At 39.9% G+C, this 20,583-nt stretch overlaps 2 protein-coding genes and 1 long non-coding RNA gene across 3 annotated transcripts in view; 1 reads left to right on the top strand and 2 right to left on the bottom strand.

Moving 5' to 3' along the window:
• The window catches only part of LOC111217881 (serine/threonine-protein kinase 10-like), a 20,911-nt gene extending 19,364 nt beyond the window's left edge, over positions 1-1,547 (top strand). Inside the window, exon 19 of the mRNA XM_022739898.1 lies at positions 264-1,547. Coding sequence (XP_022595619.1) covers positions 264-410 — 147 coding nt within the window. The 3' untranslated portion in view covers positions 411-1,547. The remainder of the gene's footprint in view (positions 1-263) is intronic.
• LOC111217898 (collagen alpha-1(XVII) chain-like) lies at positions 773-20,583 on the bottom strand. The gene is made up of 45 exons (XM_022739920.1): positions 20,370-20,583; positions 20,188-20,230; positions 18,923-18,954; positions 18,764-18,811; positions 18,488-18,628; positions 17,837-17,951; positions 17,695-17,708; positions 17,303-17,374; positions 16,909-16,959; positions 16,647-16,805; positions 16,405-16,485; positions 16,266-16,310; positions 15,610-15,732; positions 15,234-15,536; positions 14,840-14,866; positions 14,674-14,736; positions 14,483-14,587; positions 14,335-14,397; positions 14,125-14,160; positions 13,982-14,035; positions 12,607-12,678; positions 12,432-12,458; positions 10,964-10,999; positions 10,757-10,873; positions 10,529-10,603; positions 10,322-10,390; positions 9,594-9,656; positions 9,410-9,469; positions 9,290-9,316; positions 9,148-9,198; positions 8,783-8,881; positions 8,631-8,657; positions 7,485-7,592; positions 7,278-7,400; positions 6,553-6,672; positions 6,390-6,455; positions 6,090-6,236; positions 5,851-5,988; positions 5,389-5,550; positions 4,661-4,807; positions 4,237-4,386; positions 3,994-4,143; positions 3,823-3,903; positions 3,445-3,498; positions 773-2,948 (listed from the first exon to the last, which is right to left on the bottom strand). Exons 1-45 carry the CDS (start codon positions 20,581-20,583, stop codon positions 2,899-2,901), a joined length of 4,008 nt encoding a protein of 1,335 aa, XP_022595641.1. The 3' UTR covers positions 773-2,898.
• On the bottom strand, positions 13,669-14,157 carry LOC111217882. Its single transcript, XR_002664966.1, has 3 exons — positions 14,125-14,157; positions 13,982-14,035; positions 13,669-13,743 (listed from the first exon to the last, which is right to left on the bottom strand). It is a non-coding gene; the product is annotated as an uncharacterized LOC111217882 (long non-coding RNA).

The following is a 20,583-nucleotide window of genomic DNA, read 5'->3' as shown; positions in this document are numbered from 1 at the left end:
TGCTTGGAACGAATACAACAGTTTGTTGTGACAATTTCAAAGGCTCACATGGGACAGACCAATCTTATAACCCTTTATCAGTTTTTATTTACTCACAGTAGAGAGTTTAAAAAACTTTAACCTCTCTTCTGTCTGTGGACCACATGAGACACATGTTGATGCAAGACTGGCTATAACACTGGCTGAAATCCATTTACCTGGTTCAACAAATAGAAGGGTAAATTAGCATGTAAAACTTACATGTTTTTCTGTGTGTCGTGCAGGCGCTGGAGGAAGAGTTTGCCAGGAAGCTGCAGGAACAGGAAGTGTTCTTTAAGATGAGCGGCGAGTCAGAGTGCCTTAACCCCTCCAACCAGAGCCGCATCTCCAAGTTCTACCCGATCCCCAGCGTCCACTCCACTGGTTTCTAGGAGGAATCTACGCACATATGCAGTATACACACAGTGGACATGGACATAAGCACACACACACACACACACACTCATGAAGAGAGTAAAGACTGAACCTGTGCTGCCTTGCCCTCATTCTCTGACAGCTGTCAGGGTGTAGGGATCTAAGTTGTTTTTCTGTCTCTGGACTTAGTTCCTCGATGGTTTGCAGCTCTGCTCTGCGAGACTCTTATTTTGCTCATTTTGTCATATTTTCACACTATTACCGTCATTTTGAAGGAGAACTATGAAGGAGAATTTCAGATTTAGTGCTTCAGTCATCACCTCAAAACTACTAAAGTGAAGTAGCTCTCTGTCCAACCTTCTTTTGTGATTGAATTGTGTTTTTTTTTTTTATGCAGACTCCAGTGCCTGTAGAATCTGATGTTTTTGGCTTTTAAAATCAAGCAATGTATGATTATTATTTGCTGCTCAATTTAGCTCTAATTTAGACATTTGCACTAAGGAAAGGATTTTTATACCACTTAATTTGGTTAAATATTAAATAGCAACCTTATCATTTATAATTGATCATCAAATAGAATGTATTTCTGACAACGAAGGAGCACACATCACTCTTAATGAAGGAATGATGATACAGTATATTTTTATTAGGTCATTCATGTGTGTCTGTGTTAGAGAGGTTAAGACGTCCAGGCAGTCGTTCGTCTTTACACATCGTCTTTGTGATACATTAGGGGTTAAAATAACCAGTCTTATGCATTATTTCAATGCAAGGTGTGGGAATGTTTTCCAGCAGAAATGATTCCTTCTTTCAGGGTTTTTCTTCAGAATGCCTTCCTGTTTCAAGCACTTAAGACTTGGGACTACTGTTTAGCAACGCACAGTACATGGTGTAAACCATAAGTTACTTTGCTGCATATGATAGAGGAAGTGTGGAGATGGTGTTTACATACAGAGACAAAGGATCACTGTTAATTGGACACTAAGGAAATCACAGTGGTGGCTGTTGAAAAACCATTTAATGTACCTGTTTGTTGGTCTTTTTTTCTTTTTCTTTTTTTTTAGGTGACACCACTTTTATTGTTGTCCAGCAAAAGTTGTGTATCTATAGGAGCAAGTTCTTCAGGGATGAATAAAGATTTTCATTGATGTCCATCAGTTCTGTAAAATTTATAGCATTTTTAAGAGTTTCCAAGGCCTGAGTGCCATGAAACTGACTCAGCAAATTCTCACTATGAACAGCTTTCAGTTCAGCTAAGCAGAAAAAAAATAATCTAACTTGCAGTTATAGTTGATGAGGTGTCCTTTGTATTTGCTCTGGTTTTCTGCTTGGTTTGCTACCAGGTGTATTATGGGTAGGCCTGCATGGCTTTTGTTTCTTCTTTATATTGAATGATATTACCTTTTTCATTGATATGCTAGCTAATAGCCTTAATACTTAAAAAATGGATGTACTGTGTACCTGTCGTGACCACCTTTTAAAGATTTTGGTCAAACTCTTGGTTTCATGAAGCATTTTAACGATTTCAGAATGATTTCATTCAACTGTATTCAAACAAACGAAAACAGAACATGAGCTTTGAGCAAAGGTTTTTTTATTTAGGCTTAAGGATTGTGAATGATGTTAAAGCAGTCGATGCAAAAATGGACCTGACTGGTTTAGGCCATCTTGACCTCTGATTGGTTCATTTTATCATCTCATTCTCTTTATGATTGGCTTTAAAGTTATCAAATGTATTTAATAACAGCTGTTATGTACAAAAATACTGAAGGAGTGCTGTGCACCATTTGCAAAACATTCTCAATAGCTATTTATATGAAAAACCACACTGCAGCGCCTGTGCTATAGCTAACCTTCTCTACTTACCCACTGGAAGTTTGCAGCGTACAAAAATAGGCAAATCAGTCCTGTCAATTCTTGTTCTGTTTGTCAGATAGAAAGTCTAAACTGATTAAATTCTGAATGTCTGAAAAAACAAAACCATGATCCATATCAAAATCAAATGAAAATTAGGCAATTTTTTAAAACAGATTTATAGTTTTTAGAATTCCTGTGTACTGTAGATTTTCATTTTGCTGTAAATAAACTGTTTCCTCTCTGCTACAGTTGTGTTTAGTCCTTGATTTGATCCCAACCAGTTATCTTGGTGATGATGAAAAGCTATTAAAAAAATCTTTATTCAATGGGAAAGTGGTCTCAGACCTATGGACCCCATACATATACATATATATATTTGTTACAAAGCATGGTCTGGCTAGAAAAGGCCCAATGTGATGAAAAGGTAAGAAAAAGTACACAATAAAATATGTCACCATACTGGTCCCTCATGTGTCAGACAAGCTAATTCAATACATAATCTGTGATTTCACAAATACAACTCTGCACAGTAAATGTTTATCAGTATAAAAGTACAATCATATCCCTTTAGAAAAACAGGTAAATTGGTGAACGGCATCCAGCGTGTGCATCAGTATACACAATTCTTTGAGTTCAGTGACCTGGTTCTCAGACACCAACATTCCTCTTCCTTCTTTTAGTCATCACTGTGAATTCTCCTGTGAAAAAAAAAAAAAAAAACACAAAGGATTTGATTTAAAGGTTGCTTTACACAAACTGCTTCCAATTGATGAGCACCTGCTTGTTCTAGCACATTAAATCAAACATTCAAAATTATTGGCAAAACCCTGCAGCAGGGGCCCTCTCTTTCAATAAATGGTTTATTTTGATAGTCAATTTACAGAGCAGTTGTAACATTTCAAAAGGTTATCATTTGAGATTCAATGTGACAGCTTTCGTTAACTATTCCTCACCCCCACCCCCCTAACCTAAATTTTCATACCTAGTATCTTGATGATTTCTCCATCACTTACAGTATATCCTTTTATCTAAAATTATCACTCAATGTTTTTCTATTGGTTCCTGTGCTCTGACAGCAGATGAGATAAATAAAGCTTTGAAAATCTGAAAAATCTGTGACGAATGAACATTCAAATTGCGCTAATTCATTTAAGACCACTGCCCAGGACTGAACGTGAAATAACAATAACTGACCTCTGTCACCCTTTTGTCCTCGGCGTCCCTCAGGCCCAGGAAGGCCTCGTTCACCTGTGTCCGGACAGAGTCATTATAAAGTGTCACTACAGACTAATGGTACTAGAAAAAGCCATGAAAGACACAAAAATTATTTATAACAGTTCTTCATATGGAACTTCTTCTTTTTTAGCTGTTTCAACTGCCATGGTCTGATTTAACTGGGAAAACTAATAGCACTCTGGAAGAATAGAAAAAGGTTCCTGTGTGTAATAAAAAAAAATGTGTAATTACCATTAAATGTCAAGTACTGTAAGCAGTATGAAAACAATTATTTAAAGTACAATCTGCAAAATTTTTCATTCCAAAGTCCTTTTCTTAAAGTATTTTGAGATGCACCTTTCTCTCCTTTTAGACCAGGGAATCCCATGTCCCCTTTCTGTCCTGGTCTCCCAGGTGGTCCGACAATGGTTCCATGTGCTGTGGAGGACAAATGTTTTCATTCTCACATTTTAGCTTCTTCATTGTTTTTTCATTGTAATGATTTTTAATTGTTAAATGCTACTTTACTTTTGATGTATTCCACCAAATCAGTAACATTTGCTTGGGAACCAAACAACCGGCTGTATCCCGGCGGACCTGGAGGGCCAGGTGGTCCGGGTGGTCCTTGGGTGACGCGTTCATTGCGAGTCCGCTCAATGTCACGAAGCAGACCTTGCACTAGAAAATAAGAGGTAAGGTTAACAAGTACCCTAACCTGTCTGTTTTACTGTAGATTTTGATTAGTGATTTATATCATCATAGTACACTCACATCTGACATATTCCAGCTGTTCTGTGGCATTTCCATGTGAACCAAACCATCGGCTGTATCCTGGGGGACCTGGGGGGCCGGGCGGTCCTGGAGGTCCCTGGAAGACGCGACTGTTGTACTCTCTCACAATGTCATGCAGCACACCACGAGCTGCAAATGTAAGAAAACAGGATGATACATGTGAAGCTTTGCTGCCACTGGTTGCATTCAATACCAAGAATATAATAAATTGTCAGACTGGAAGAGAGCTATACTGTAACATGAGCAAAGACCGGTAGTTGTAGAGTAAGTAAAAGTCAGGACTGTCCTCACTAAGCTTTGAAGACAACCAGATTCTTACTTCTGACACTGCACTATCTGCACTCCACCAGTTGTTGGTCATGGATGCACAGTCACAGTCATCATAAAGCTGACATCGACTTACATTTGAGATAGTCCACCACATCCACGACGTTTTCACGAGGACTAATCCACTGGCTTTGTCCAGGCATTCCTGGAAGTCCAGGAGGTCCTGGGGGTCCTTGAACAACACGTTCACTGTCTCTCAAAACATCCCGGAGCAGACCATGGGCTGCATATGGAGGACAGTAGAGTCCAATATCATATAATGCAAATGAGGTAAACTTGCAGTTCACGTTAGTGAAATACTTTCTACTGTGTCTTATATCTGTCAGACCAGATCATCTAGATGGATAATCTTATCTTCGGCGTCCTTAGAGTCTGCTCAAAACCTGGTAAAACTGCATTTTCTTATTATGAACCCAGGACTTGGATTGTCTGGGAATGCTACCTTCATAGCAGACATTCAAGCATCAGATAAAAAAAAACATGTTTCATGAGGAACATAATTGTTTTAAATAGCCAAGTTACATCTCTCTCCAGTTTTGTTATTTGCAATGTGATTGTTGTAAAATAATGATGTATGTTCTCATATGACACCTATCTTATGCTGCCATTTTGGCAAAGTCTTGTAAAAGAGATAATATGTCTCAGGAGGCTTCCTGGTTAAATGAAGGTTAAATAAAAAGACATGGATAGAGCACAAACCAAAATAAAATGCAACACATAGAACATAGCAAGTATTGACAGATTCAAACTCCAGTCCGTGAATTTTGTCATTTGTAACGTGGTTCTCGACTAACTGCCACTTACATTTGATGTAATCAGTTACTTTGACAGCCATGCTGGAGTAGTCACCAGTATCCACGTTCCAGTCTCTGGCACCAGGCACACCTGGTTCTCCCTTGTGTCCTGGGGGTCCAGGAGGACCTGGTAGACCAGGAAGTCCAAACATAGCTCCTCTCACACCATCACCTGGAGACAATACAACATAATATGACGTCACTCTGTGTAGTGCTGTGTAGTGCTTTTTGTATAGAAAATACTTCAGAGCCAGAGTCTAAACCAATTCTGTGTCGTTATGATGTGGGAATCCCAAAATATTTAGATAGGTAAAATCATGGGACTGATACAAATATTTCAGATACACCATGTGTAATAAGTCAATGTTATGTGAAAACTGAGTCTGGTACAGACCAAACCACACCTAAAGTAGCTTTATAAAAGCCAAAGCTTCCCACAATGAGACGGCGTATTTTTAAAGATTAAACTCACTCCTGACATATTCTTGCTCTGCCTTGAGCAACTCTCTGTTGGCATGCTCAGCATAGGAAACAATTCCACGGATTGGACCGGCAGGGCCTGTAGGTCCAGGGGGACCAGGGGGGCCTGGAGGGCCTCTGAAGGCGACACCTTTGGGGAAGCAATGGAACAGATGGGTGAGGATGGGTGTGTATGTATTTTTAATTAATTCTTCATAAACTGATAAAGTCAAAGTTTTCAGTTAAACTCACTTTGCAGGTAGTCACGGATGTCTGCGCTGATGTAGTTTCCAAGTCCCGGTGGGCCAGGTGGTCCTGCTGGCCCAGGTGCTCCTTGTGCACCAGGGACACCTGGAGGACCAGGAGGCCCGTGAGGGCCCACAAGTGCTTGATACCCAGCTAGACAAACAATGAAATTGAATGTATGTTAGTATGAGAATGCTACTAGATCTAATTATTCTAGAACAGATACTCTACATTAGCATGAATACTATGAGCTCAAAAACCTAATTTTACTGGGGGGTTAACTGCTGTAGTTATTGTGTCTCTTACTTGATAACACATTTCCAGGAAGGCCAGGAGGTCCAGGAGGTCCAGGGACACCTACCATCCCCCTCTCTGGTGACAGACAAGACCCACAGTCAGTGACATTCATGTTCTCCTGCCAGAATACCATTTTAATAGGTAACGTCATAGGTGCTTCTGTAACTCCAACCATTCATGAAACTGAGGATCCGTTCAGCAACCTCCTGGGTTTCAAATCTGCCAAGGCTCAGATCTCCAGGAGGTCCTGCTGGACCAGGAGGACCAGCAACGTATCTCCTCACATCCTCTCCTGGACACAGATAATTGACAATCTTATTATTTGCTCCCAAGAGCTGGATATCAAAAAACAAACTTGAAGATTTTGAGGAAATCAGGTAAATTATCTCGTTTTAAGTGGCTGCCAAAGATGTCCAATGCCCATCATATAAGCCACTATATGGTATATAACTAATGTCTACTAATTGACCATCTGTTCAAATTTTCTTTTACAAGTTGACTTGATGTTCCTAACTTGCGTAATTAGCTGGTTCAAATTTTGACAATTCACATACAAAGACTGCTGGCAACAATGCGATCCTTTGCACAAACGATGAATAAATTATTCACTCATGTGAATTATATGTAAATGTTTTGCGCAATTTATATATTGAGCTTCTGCCACTGATCACAAATGAAACTTACGCTGTAATAGGTTGATGATGTCACTGACAGAGATGGAACCAGGTGGACCCGGAGGACCAGGAGGGCCAGGAACCCCATCATATCCTCTACCTGAAGCTGAATAATAGGTGAAAGTTACACAGAGGTTGTCATTACTGTTATAAAACTGTTGATTTTTACATACAGACATCCTGTGTAAAATTAGATGTATTATTATAATGTAATTGATCATACTCTGGAGGTAGGCAATGACTCTGTTGGCCACATCATCCACCAGCCCGTCTCCTGAAGTCCCTGGGGCTCCTGGAGGCCCAGGAGGCCCAGGAGGCCCAGCCAGATATCCACTGATGGCACCACCTGCGTGTCAAGAAAATACTGTCTCAAACAGGTCACTTGACTTAGGTCTTTGTTTCGTCCATATGTAGTATTAGGACAGCTTACTCTGAAGGTACTCTGCAATGTACTGGCCCACATCTAGTGATCCAGCCAAACTTCCATCTCTTCCAGGTGGTCCAGGTGGGCCTGGAGGGCCAGGAGTGAATGAGCTACCTGGTATGATAAAACAAATTCCCATGTAGGAAAGACTGGACAACCCTTGAATAAGATTTTTTTTTTTTAAGATTGAATGGCTAGTATTGACTTGTATTGACTTGTATCATTACTGATATATTATTAGCTATTACAATTTGACCAAGCAGCAACAGCCCTTGCTAAGAGGTGAAACCAATGCAGAAGTTCTTTAAGCTGCAGTTCTTATAATAGCCACTAGGTGCTGTGCTCTTCTGGAGAACAAACTGAATGTAAATAAAAGCTAAACTATTGGATCCCAGACGGAGGCCGTGTGCAGTGTGAGAGACAAAGAGAGATACAGTATATACACTAACTACATGTGTGTCCTGGTAGCTCACCTGGTAAAACATGTGCTTAAGATTTATTTTTTGCCACAGTAGCCAGGGTTCAAGTCCATCCTGTGGCCCTTTGCTGTGTGTCATCTTATTTCTCTCTCTCTCTCTCTCTCTCTCTATCTCTTTCTCTCTCCCTCTCAATTTCTCACTATTCTCACTACACTATAACTGTTATAAAGGCAAAAGCCTGAAAAAATAACTTGGAGTGGAGTTCCCCTTTAAGATTATATTAAATCTCCACTAGGCAATATTATTGACATTAAGCCTCGTTCAAATGACTTCTTCCTATAATGTGAAAGGGTATAGGGTAGTACTACTGGTCCCACCTTCCACATCACAGACTATATATATGTCTACAAGGCCACGCCTCCTGCTGTTGTTGTAAGGTGCAATTACACTTTAAATCATTCTGTATGATAGTTGTTTGTGAAAGTGTATAGGGCGGTACTGCTGGTCCCACTGAGAATCAACATTCCAGTTTTGGTATTTTTCAGTTGGGTTTTTGTTGCTCAATATTCTTGAGTCCCTCCAGCTCTCACTGAGTGCTACTGCATATTTGTCAGTTATAGTGGCTAACTCACAACACACTAGGCCTGCTAAAAGCACAGGATTCGTGAAGATCATTATTAAGACACTATCTTGATAATTGATTTGATGTGATATTGTATTCAGGCCGTCTTACCACTGGCCCCGAGGACTCCGGCATCACCTACAAGGAATATTTAAATAGTATGATACTCAAGAAAGCAGGGGAAAGACAGACAAAATGAACAAAAAGTTTTTGTATATAACCATTCACTGTGGCTAAATATAACTTGAAAAAAATATTTTTACCTTTATGTCCTTTTGGCCCCTGAGGGCCTGGTAGACCTTGAGGGCCACTCGGGCCTTCTGGTCCCTGAGGCCCCCTTGGTCCAGGCTGACCTGGGAAACCTGACATAAAAACACTTATTCAGCACTTATGCTTGAAGGTTCATTATTGTCAACGGAAAATTGAAGACCAATGAAGACCACAAGATGTGGCTGAAAGAAAAGTTTTAGTAAGTAACTTTTTGTTCTTTCCCCCACAGTTATTTTCTACATGAGCTCTTCATGAACTCATACAAATAGTAATTGGCATACGACTGGAGTACCTTTGTGGATGCTCTTCTTCATAAAATAATGTTAAAGTTCATCTAATCTAAAAGATGTTCACATACCAACACCTGGTTCCCCTGGACTTCCTGGAAGACCTGGTTGGCCTGGTTCACCTGAAACAATCATCATTATTCTAAGTCATAGATTATATCTATTTTTAAAAAAATATCTGTTGTTTCAAATTGTGTTTTGCAATTTTCTCACCTTGGTACCCTTGTGGTCCTCGGTCACCTAAGAAGAAAGAATGATAAGATGAAATTAAATTTGTAAATTTTGGAACAGTCAGACAGATGTTTTCAGAAGCACTGAATTTATTGAACCTACCTGCTGAACCCCGTGAGCCTGGGGGTCCTGGAGGTCCTGGTGGTCCAGCAAAGAAGGTCTCTTTAGAGTAAAAGAATGAAAATGCATCAAAATGCCTGGCAAAGACAGTAGAGGCTGAATATGACATACAGTATGTCCAGTTGTCAACCTACATTACATCTGAAATTGGTTTTCTTTCACCAACCTGATGTAGGCACAAAGCTGCCAGGTTCTCCTTTCTCTCCTCGGGGTCCAGGTGAACCAACACCTGTGAGGATAGCAACACAGACACAGATCAGTTTAAAATGAGAGACGGAAATCTAACTTTTTGTATTGTTGGCATATAGTATACACAATTGTTCCAACATAATTCACATTGTGTATAAAAACGTTGTGTATATTTTCTATTCTAACCCTCTTGCCCCTCCCTAACCATGACATAAAGGAAAGACTCCAAGGTCTGTTTGGTACATTGACAACTGCCACTAGCTCAGCTACAGAGGCACCCACATAGTGACTCTTCAAATCCAACAGCAGCTTCTCATGGCCGGTTAGCTGACTTTGTCCATGTTCTGAGTGCTGATCAGTCAGTCTCCCACATCGCACACTATTCAGCTTCAAGGCAATGCCTCCTACTCTCATTGCTGTTGCTCCCTCACTCCTCTGTTGCATTTTTTAAATATCTAGCAGAATCTAAGGGTACAGTTACACTTTAAATTATCCTGTATGCTGATGATGTATCTATCTATCTGTGTAATGCTAGATACTTGTTTACCTGGCTCTCCTGGAGGACCCCTGCGTCCTGGAGGACCTTGTTTAGTCTCACCTAAACAACAGTCAAAGCAGTATTTGAATAACCATTAGTTGAATTTAAGAACCTATCCCAGTCATTTGGAAATACCATTGGTATCTAACAAATGGCTTTCAACTTACCAGGAGGACCCTGAGAACCAGGTGCTCCAGGAGGACCTGGGGGTCCTGGTGGACCAGGCAGTCCTGTTACTGATGAAAATCCTGATAGAAATGAAAACATAGATGATATTATTATTGTATCACACAGCAGTATCTTGATACCACCAGATGGCATCAAAGTAAGTATCAAAGAAACAAAGAGCTACTCACTATCAGTTTGGGAGGCACGGACAGTTTCTGAACTTGTGACACTGATGCCAGGCTCACCAGGTTTTCCTTGCTCTCCCTTCTCTCCCCTTTCTCCTTTTTCTCCCATCTCCCCTCGTGCTCCCTTAGGACCTAAATGATTGAGTCAATGTACCATCACAGAAAAAACAATAACTTCAATATGTACCAACAAGCCTCATGTTCATAAAACAGTTTTTGAGCCATCTAAGCTGCTTAGTGTTGACTTACCAGGTTGTCCTGGGATACCAGCAGGGCCAATGGGGCCAGACAAACCAGGGGAGCCAGCAGGGCCTGGAGGCCCAGCAGGCCCTGGAGGTCCAGGGATGGCCACAGTGTCAGAGCCAACTAGAGGGAGGATATAAAGACCAGTTAGAGTGTACAATACTTAAAAACTAATACAAAGTACACTTTGCATGTTCATGTCCAACTTCTTACTTGGAGCAATGACTTTACCAGGCAGACCGGGTTCACCTAAAGGGACAGCTTTAGATTAGATTGCATGATGAAGCTTGACATACAACAAACAGCATTAAATCTTTAGTATGTCCTTTATTCAAGAGTTTTAGTTTAAAATAATTACCCTGATGCTATAAAGGCTTAATTAGAGTAAATATAAACATTACATTTTTAGTTTTGGGTAACTTCTTACAAGAGAAATTTACTTCCATTTACATAATAAGCATATATGTAGTGAGGCAGATGCATAGGAGCAGGATGAGTGGATCAGAAGTAATAATAGAAAAACATGCAATGAGCAATTTATTTGCAACATTTCAGTTTTGCCAGATGAAGGTTTAGCCATCTAGCACTGAAACGTAGCAAATAAATTGTTCTTCAACTGTTACATACACACATTTAGAAGCAAAGTGTTTATTCAAGCTTTTTATTGGCCATTCCAGCAGTGGCTGTGGTGATGGCAGTGTCAGTCAGTTGCGGACATTCATTGTCCTCAGAGGATGAACTGTTATAACTTTGGCAATTATCTGACATTTCCTCTGCCACCATCAACAGATCACCATTTCAATTTGTCCAATACTTTGATTTATGACCAAAACCCTGCAAAGCTAGCGGCATTCCCATTAGCCTCAGCTGTAGTTTGTGTTTAGTGTTAATTAGCAAATGTTAACACACTAACTAACTAGGCAAAATTAGTTTGTTTTCATAGACAGTTGACCTTAGAAACATTGTGCCACAGCAGCCTTAAGGCCACCATACCATCCACATCCATGTTTCCACGATGGTGTGCAAGGGTTCACACGGACCACTATTCATTCAGCCCAGAATTTTGATCATGCAGTCTGTGCGCATAGCAAGTGCACCAACTGCACATGTTCCAGATAACAAAATAACAAAAATGTTTTCAAAAAATGCAAAGACAGCCCACTGGAGCCCCTCATATCAACACATAGCAGCTGAACCCTAAAAAAAGCAATAGCTGCTTTTTAAATTAGCATTCTACTGTCCAAGAAAACAAAGGACAAATGTCTTAGCTGTGATTAGGCATAAGCATATTCTTATATAATGCATATAATGTAGTATTTGTACAGATGTTGAACCCTAACAAACTTCACCTCAGGTGTGCTAACTGAGTTATTGACTCGTCCAGCCCTTTGGGAATCTATTTGAAGTCTAAAACCTTAGATGGCAAATTAAGTGGTAATGGAGATAAATGTACTGAGGCTATGATTTCTTTTTATTGGCAATTTTTTGTTTTTGTGTCCAGAACCTTCCATGGCAGTATGTGGTATGTGATTTTTTTTTTTACTTTCAGGAGTAAGGAAAGGAGGCAATACATTTACCACCAGACTGGATTTCCAGCAGTATCCTTGGCAAGGGATTAGAAAACTATATACATATTCTGTAAACCAAGTAAATTTTTTTATTTTAGTATATGTTTTTATACCTTGGGGTCCTTGAAGCCCAGGGGTGCCTTGAAAAAAAAAACAACATTGTTTTCATTTTAGTGCAATCTATAAAAAATAAGATACCTGAAATTATTCAGGCAATATTTGATAAACATAATTTATTACATTATGATTGATTATGAATGCTGCTATAATTGGACAGTGTTATGGTACCTGGAGGACCAAGATCTCCAGGAAGTCCAGGTGGTCCTCTCACACCAGGAAGTCCCATCGAACCTGTGTCACCTGCAATTTATACACAGAGACTCTAGTCCACAGGATGCAACAACAACAGTGATACATGTTCTGTTATCTTTCTCTGGCACCTGCAGAAAAATGTCATAATGTGTGATCCATAAAAAAAATAGACAGTAAATAGACAGTCACATGTTTTGTTCCTCTGTGTTTTCCTCTCTGAAGCTTTCTTCGCCAAGTAATTTGATGTCACTGATTTGCCCTTATTACTGACAAATTCATCTGTCTTGTGGTTTGGTCACAGAATACATTTCTATCTAAAATAACCTTGTCATGAGTTATCCAAGCATGTTCCTCTTAGGGCACCATGAGAATAAAGGCAGTTGAGTGGTGATACAGAGTGGCACAGTTTATTCCTCCTCAGATTTTGACATCTTATTAGCAGAATTTCGTCTTACTAATACTGTGAAGATCTCTCCTCACCTGAAATTCCTTTAGATCCCTTGGGTCCAGCAGGGCCTTGTGGTCCAGGTTGTCCTTGTTCACCTTTAATCAAAAAAACAGGATACATCAAATACCCAAACCCAAACCTTTTTCCAAACCTAAACATTGTTGAGGGTTTGCAACTTACATTTTGATTAAATGAATGAATGTGCAGTTTTTTCTCTGTAGTCTTTATGATAGTGAGCAGCTAACTACTAGTTTGTAGTGTATATTTTATTGACACTAATAGCATCATGTAAAAGTTAACATGGCTTACAAACTTACAGGCTTTAAAAAGATTTAAATATATTAACATAACAATGATCATTTAAAACAATATTTGTCTTGCAGCTTTCAAAACTTGTGTGTGTTCAGGGGTCAATGAGCAGCATTAAGTTTAAGTACATGGTGTTCGAGTTCTGTGTTATTTGAACAGACCATTTGGAAAAGAAGTTTAGAGACTTTATCTTTACCACTTTTATATTGAGTGGCTGCTGTGATAGCAGCTGTGTTTTTATTATTCCTGCTGTGCAGGACTGATAAAACCATGCTGAGACACACCTGTTGGTCCACGTGGTCCCCTCTCTCCCTGTTCTCCTTTGATTCCTGGCAGTCCAGGGGTTCCTCGGTCACCTGTATTTAGGACAATCAGGAGTGCCAAGAGGGCTATTAAACCTAAACTGATAAAGGCCATCGTTCTTCTTCTTCTATCATTACAAAAGTTAAATAATCAATCAGTGTTTTGGTCTCTTTCTTACACATTTTCATTTACTCTTACCACACTGTTTATGTTTTATATTTTGACAATTTTAGAAGACTGCTTATTCTAGTTTATATGAGGATCATTAAAATGAAAACACGATAAAGGTACCTTTTGCTCCTGGAGCTCCTGCTTCACCCTGGAAACCTTTTACACCAGGAGCACCTGCAGACAAATGATAAACACATTTAATGCTGTCAATCAGTGCCAAACACAGACAAAATATTAAAATTCATGTGGAGTTCAGTATTTACCAGGGCTTCCTGAGGCACCGTGCTCTCCCATGGCACCTAAATCAAACAAGGAAAATTTAGAGGCCGTTTATTTTTGGTATTCATGGAATCTGTTAATCCATATTGCAGCCAGTTTATCATGTTCATTATTTAAAGTTAAAGTGATGTGTGTGTGGTCCTTAAAGCTTGATCTGCTCCGACCTGTATCTCCATCATGACCTTTGACCTTACCTTTCAGCCCCACAGGTCCAGTAGCACCGGCAGGACCGGGACGTCCTGGCTCACCTTGAGATCCTGTCAAAGCCAAGTTTTATTATCAAAGGCTGAACAACAAATAACTTCCCACGGATGTAACTTGGGTGACAAAAACATTTTCTACCTTTGTCTCCTTTCTCTCCAAAACCATGTGGTCCAGTCTCTCCACGGGGACCCATCGGTCCCTCCCGGCCCCTCTGACCGGGTGGTCCCTCGGTACCTGGTTCACCTGGTCACAAAGGAGGAGAGACTTAGTCCATTTTTTCTTTCTAAGTATCTCCACTCAACCTGAAAGAGCAATGAAACACACATCACCTGCACTTCCCTTTGGTCCCCTTAATCCATCCAATCCTGGGTGACCCATCTGCCCAGGGGGACCTGCAGAAATAAGACATATGAGAGGAGAAGGAACAGGCAGTGAGTTAGTCACTTCTGTGGGAAGGGGAAAGCATCAACACGATTGCAGATTTCTCAGTCTCACCTGGCGGGCCAGGGAAGCCGCTGTCACCTGCAAAACATCCTTTTTAGTGGCTGGTTCCAGTTTATAGATTGATCAATTCTTACATCACACACTCCTGAGGTTTGATGTTCCTGAAATTATGATTAATATCTCACCTTTTTGTCCTAGTGACCCTGGATCGCCTGTAAAGAAACAGCCCGACTTATGATGGATATCAACAAAATGTCAATTTCCAAATCATTCTGTGATTTGTGCAAATGTACCTTTAGGTCCTGGCTCTCCTCTCTCTCCTTTTAGAGAGTATGCAAGTGTTTCTGAAAGTAGAAAAAAAGTTATAATTACATTCAAGTTTGTTTCACGGAGGGTTGGGTTGATTTGTGGTCTTAAATATCTGATCCCTGTGTTCAGTCTGTACCTCTTACAGCATCTGAGCGGAGTTCAGCTCTGATCAGCTGCTGAATGGTTCTCTGCAGGGCAGCGCTGTCCAGTCCTGGTCCGCTCCCTGCGACTCCTCCCGGCCCAGCAGCCCCCAAGTTGATGGTGTTATCAGAACGGGTCAGGGTGGACCCTGAGGAACTCCTGCCGATGTACGCCGAATCCAGCGGGTCGATGATGTTGATGCCAGAGGAGCCTGACAAGCGACTGGACCTGGCTGAGGCGGTGCCAGCGATGGCTTCTAAAGCTTCCACACGGTTCTTGAGGTGTTTCAGTTCTTCACCTGTGAAACAAGAGAGAAGGTGAACACGTAGACGTCACCTTCACTGACATCACTTAATTACTTGCTGTCTTACCCAAAGCAATGAGTCCAAAGAGCAGTCCAAGGAGGAGGAGCAGGCTGAGCAGGAGGCCCAGCAGCCACTTCCACCAGCTACAGCAGGACCAGAAGCTAAAGCCTGACTCATCTTTCTGGATCTCTGAGAAACAAGAAAAGTTCAGATGCAAGATTAAGTTTTTCTTTTTTTCTTTCAAGAAGAAAAATGGTCTGGATGCATAACAACAGCAGATTCACAAAACATATCAGTAATGTATGATGTACTTACTCGCCTTAAATTTAGAATTTGTATTCATCAAGATATTTCTGAGATTTTTCATTAAGTCTCTTATCGTCTCGAGTTTTTATTGTTCTTACATTTTTCTTAAAGAGAAGGCATTCTGACATTAGTTTAGACATTGGAAAATGTGCTTATTTGCTAAATGAGGCGTCTGATACCATTCTCATGCCTGTGCATTAAATATGAAGCTATAGCCAAGAGCAGGTCAGCCTATCTTACTATAAAGACTGGAAAAAGGGGGAAACAGCAAGCCTTGCTGTGGTAAAACAAAATCAACGTACTACCATCTCTAATGATCACTAATTAAAATCTTATATCTTGTTTGTTTCTAAATCTAATCTATGCAAAAACTTTAAAAAAGACTAAAAGTAAAAATGGGGCAATGCAAATGGTACCTGCATATGTGGCTTTGTCTTTAGTGGCAACTTTCAGGGTTGAAGCTTTAAAAAAAAAAAAAAAAAAACAACAATTAATTACATGCCAAACAAGAATAGTGTGATGGCTCTCAACACAATTTGGTGACTATAAGTCTACATTTAGCATCTGTTCCTTCCTCCACTGTGCTGGTTGATAGCTTCCGTTTCTCTCTCTTCAGTGAGTCCTCAGAGTACGTCACTACAAGACAGAACAATTCAGTTATCAGTAATCAAACACAGAAGCAGTTAACAAGAAAACCTCTTTCCTAATATTAAAGTGGCAGTAAGAATAGTAGCAGTAGAACCTATAGCAGTGTTAGCAGTGCTGTAGCAGTAGTACTTAGTAGTATTTAGTATTACCTGACGTACTAGCGGGTGCAGCAGACATGAAGAGCTTCCCTGTGTCTTTGGTGGTGATCAGTCTCTCTGTCTCCTTCACTGGCGTATTCTCCTTCTCTATCAGCACAAACTTAAAGTCTTTGCCTGAGGCTTCGCCATTACTGGAGATGCTGGGTCTCACTGTGACAAACAAAACATCATGTCGTATCAAATATCACCTTTTCTTGGTAAAAAAAAACAAAGACATTTTCACTTGCCCCGATTTGCTCATGTCCTATTTCACCTGTGGTTGTGCTTAGTCCGGTGCCAGATACATTTTTTTGCACACCATAAACTGTGAGGAGACAAAAACACAGCTTCATGATTCTCATCTTACAGAATGACAATTTAATAGTTTAATAAAAGTTTAATATCAACAACACTCAAAAGCTCATAAGTGTAATAACTACCAAACTTTTTTTTGTTGTCCTTCACATTTGCTGTATATCGCTGCTTTACCTATTTGTGTGTTGGTTCCAGCGGGAGAGAGGACGGTGGGGCTGGTACTGACCAGATTATTCTGAACACCATACACTGGAACTGAGGCAGAGGGGAAAAAAAAAACAACATGGTTATATCTACTGTCAGTACCGGACCTGAAACCCCTGTGGGCTGTGACATGACGAGCTGAGGCTCACCTGTGCTGCTGACGGATAGTCCGCTGTTCATAGAGGGAGAGCTGAGTGTCAGGTTGTTCTGAACACCCGGACCTGACAGAACACAGCACAGTCTTATTTGTCCATCTATCACAAGAAACTCAAGAACTTGTATTGAGTAAAGATACTTTTTCACACCGTTTCGAAACCACATTTGATGCCTTAATTATTGGATATCTCAGATGTTTCATGCATCTCTAAATATATCCATATATATCCAGCAGGAACATACATACTGTATTTGGAGTATATGATGTGGATTTTTTTTATTCAACATTTAGCCTCAATGAGATTTTTTTTTTTTTACCAAAATAAACAAGACCTTTAGATCTTGTTTAGTTTGATAGAAACACAGAAACACAGTGTTCCTTTACCAAGATGTCTGACCCTGCAACAATCAACTGGTTACAGACAATAGTGTAATACATTAATTAACTATAATCTGCAATTATTTACAATTAATTCCTCAGGAGACATAGACAAAAATCATTTACTGCTGGTATTGCTGATTGTCACGCATATCTAGACTGGTAAAGGTGGTTGGTGGTGGAGGTTGTGGACAGGTTGTTGGGGTTGGTATTGTAACTGTAGCTACTGCTCACACCTCCAGACCAGACACTGCCATAGTGGTCTGAAAGAGATAAAACAAAAATGGTAGACAGATACAGAAAAAATTCAAAACCAAGCACAAGTGAAATGCATAAATAAATAAATAAATAAAATAAAAAAATCTGTCCATCATCTGAAAATGAAGTGAGCAGCCAGAAATAAACACAACATAAAAATCATACAATTAGCCCTGCATGTTGTGATTAATGTAAAGGACATAGATTGTTACTGCTGCTGTGGTGTAGAAAAAAAATCAGTATCTGGGAACATAAACCACTCTCCTGATCAGAAATTGTGAACTAAAACTCAGACTCGCAATGATGTCTGGCCCTAACAGGTCTTTTTCTTTAGTACCATTCTATTTCCTGTTGACCACTGAAGGAACAGCCTCTCAGGAGCAAAGTCAATGGAGTCGAAGAAGACGAGAGAACTTCTCATTGATCCTTTTCACTGATTCTCACAGCAACCCTCCAGTCAGGTTAGACTATCACAGCCTTCTAGACCACAATTTAAATACCATCCTTTAACATGACAGAAATGACAGCTGATTGGTTGAACCTGCGGTGGAGCTCTCAGACATGCTTCTGGTTTCCACACTGGCCTTCTTGGGGATGGGCAGCGTGTTGTTGGGGGACTGAGTGGGGCTGGTGCTGGTGGAGTTTCCTCTCAGCAGACGCTTCACATCATCCAGCTCCGTCCCTGTACAGCAGAGGGGACAGTGACCACTCTGGTCTTTCTGTAGTTCCCTTTTACCTCAAGGTTGGACTGGCTATATTTCATGATCACAGGCTGTGTACATGGACGTGATAGTGATGGATACATAGTTCTACTCACAACTCGCTGTAGGAGAAGCACTCTGAAGTCTGGCTCTGATCTCACTCTCTGAAAAAAGACATGGTAAGTTGATTATCTTATGATAGCAACCTCCAAAGTAAAGATAAAACTTGTAATTATATTTTTGAAATTGTTTATGCACTATCCCTTTAAGTGTACCTCTGCTATGAGTTCTCCCTCTGGTGGCAGAACTTGAGATTGCACTTGATGTGCCTACAAGAAAACACAGTAAAAAACACATCATAAATTCATTCATGATACAAATACAGTTCAAATCATTTACACAGTCCAGAGTATAATCTGATATTCAAGAACGCTGAGAAAAATTTGCTGTGGCATTTACTTAAAAAAAGGCTCGGTAAAAATTTCCACACAGAAATTCTTTGTAATTTTTCCTCAGGAAATGCTCAAGTAAAGTTTACTTACTAGTATGATTTGTTAAACCAAGAATACCCAAGTAGATTTTACTGGCAGTTTTCGTCTTTAGACACAAAATTTACTGCTTTGTAAGTAAATTTCACTCAGACTACCTTGGCATCCAATTACAAAACCCCTATAAAAATGCTTGTTATTTCAGGGTTATTTAATTAGCATTTCTTTTTTTAATATCCAGAAATTTAAATACTTTTAAAAGAAAGTAATATTTACATAATATTTTATCTATCTACCACTACCCTACAGCACTATTATAAAACTGATTTTTTGCATTTATAACATGGGCTACATTTTAGTCAGTAAGGCTGTCTTACTATAGGGCTTCTAAAAAACATGAAATAGCAGTTGTTTTTTTAACAACAGCGCCTTTATTTAACACTGGTGCAAGAGATAGTTGCTTACAGTGCAACATATACAGTCTGGTTGGCATAAAAACATTTTAAATGAATACATTTGTGTACATTCATAAGTCAGTTCTGCCCACAGTATTGTCAAAGATTTCTTAAAAAGTCTAATTGAAAGACTTAGTCTGACTAAAACACTTTCAAATGGTTAAACTCAATGAAGTTTTTGAGAAACTTGCATGGAAACATTTATGCTATTATCTATTAAATCTGTCGTCGCGGGCCAGGTCCTGTTGTTTAGGTGTGACTCCGAAAGGAAAAAGTGCCAACTCTCCTCTGACGTCACTCGTTGAGTGCGCACAAGGTTGCCAGGTTTACTCCCATCACCCAAGTAAATTTTACTTTATTGTGTCAGGTTGTTCAGTCAATGCACAAGTTTAGTTAATATTACTTGGTGTGAATGATCAAATTTACGTATGGAAATGAGGATACATAATTACAAGCAAAGACCAAGGGACAGATTAAATAGAAGGTGACATTTTAAAGTAAAAGCACTTAAATAATAATTTATTGTAGAATTTAAAGAAATACTAATAATTACAAGATTAAAAAAAATCATTTTTTTCAGTGTAGCACTTACCATACTCCTTCCTGTTGTACTCTGGTGAAGAGTTTGTGCTTGAACTTTCTGAAACATGGTGACACAACAAAGCTCATATTAGCCTTCAGTTTATCGTCTCCTTTCCAAACCTTCTAACACAGTGCTGCTGGCACCGCAGACTACAAACTCTGTGGAAAAGATGAGACAGCTCTGGCCAGTAACTTACCATCAAAGACATCTGAGAGAGCTGCTGCCATGGTGGTCATGCTCTTCCTTTCTCTTGGAAGAGGTGAATAGGTGATCACAGAGGACGATCCTCTCTTTGTTTCCCCCGATCCACCTGAACTGTAGCTGGTCTTGGTCACTGTAGAAACTGTCACAGCACCTAGACCCCCCTCCCTTTTTCCCTCTCTGCCACCACTCGCAAAACTGGACGACAT

The sequence above is a fragment of the Seriola dumerili genome, unplaced genomic scaffold (assembly GCF_002260705.1).
Source record: "Seriola dumerili isolate Sdu_G_001 unplaced genomic scaffold, Sdu_1.0 BDQW01000050.1, whole genome shotgun sequence".
In the NCBI taxonomy this organism is placed as follows: Eukaryota; Metazoa; Chordata; class Actinopteri; order Carangiformes; family Carangidae; genus Seriola; species Seriola dumerili.
This window is presented reverse-complemented; position numbering and strand designations above follow the sequence as displayed.

What these genes read in the sequence shown, in the direction of transcription:
- LOC111217898 (XM_022739920.1), bottom strand. Translation starts at nt 20,583, where the DNA reads ATGTCGTCCAGTTTTGCGAGTGGTGGCAGAGAGGGAAAAAGGGAGGGG. An exon ending in CTTTGGACTCATTGCTTTGG is followed by an intron (nt 15,537 to 15,609) that starts GTAAGACAGCAA and finishes CTTGTTTCACAG; the next exon opens with GTGAAGAACTGAAACACCTC. An exon ending in ACAGCTGGAATATGTCAGAT is followed by an intron (nt 4,144 to 4,236) that starts GTGAGTGTACTA and finishes CTTATTTTCTAG; the next exon opens with TGCAAGGTCTGCTTCGTGAC.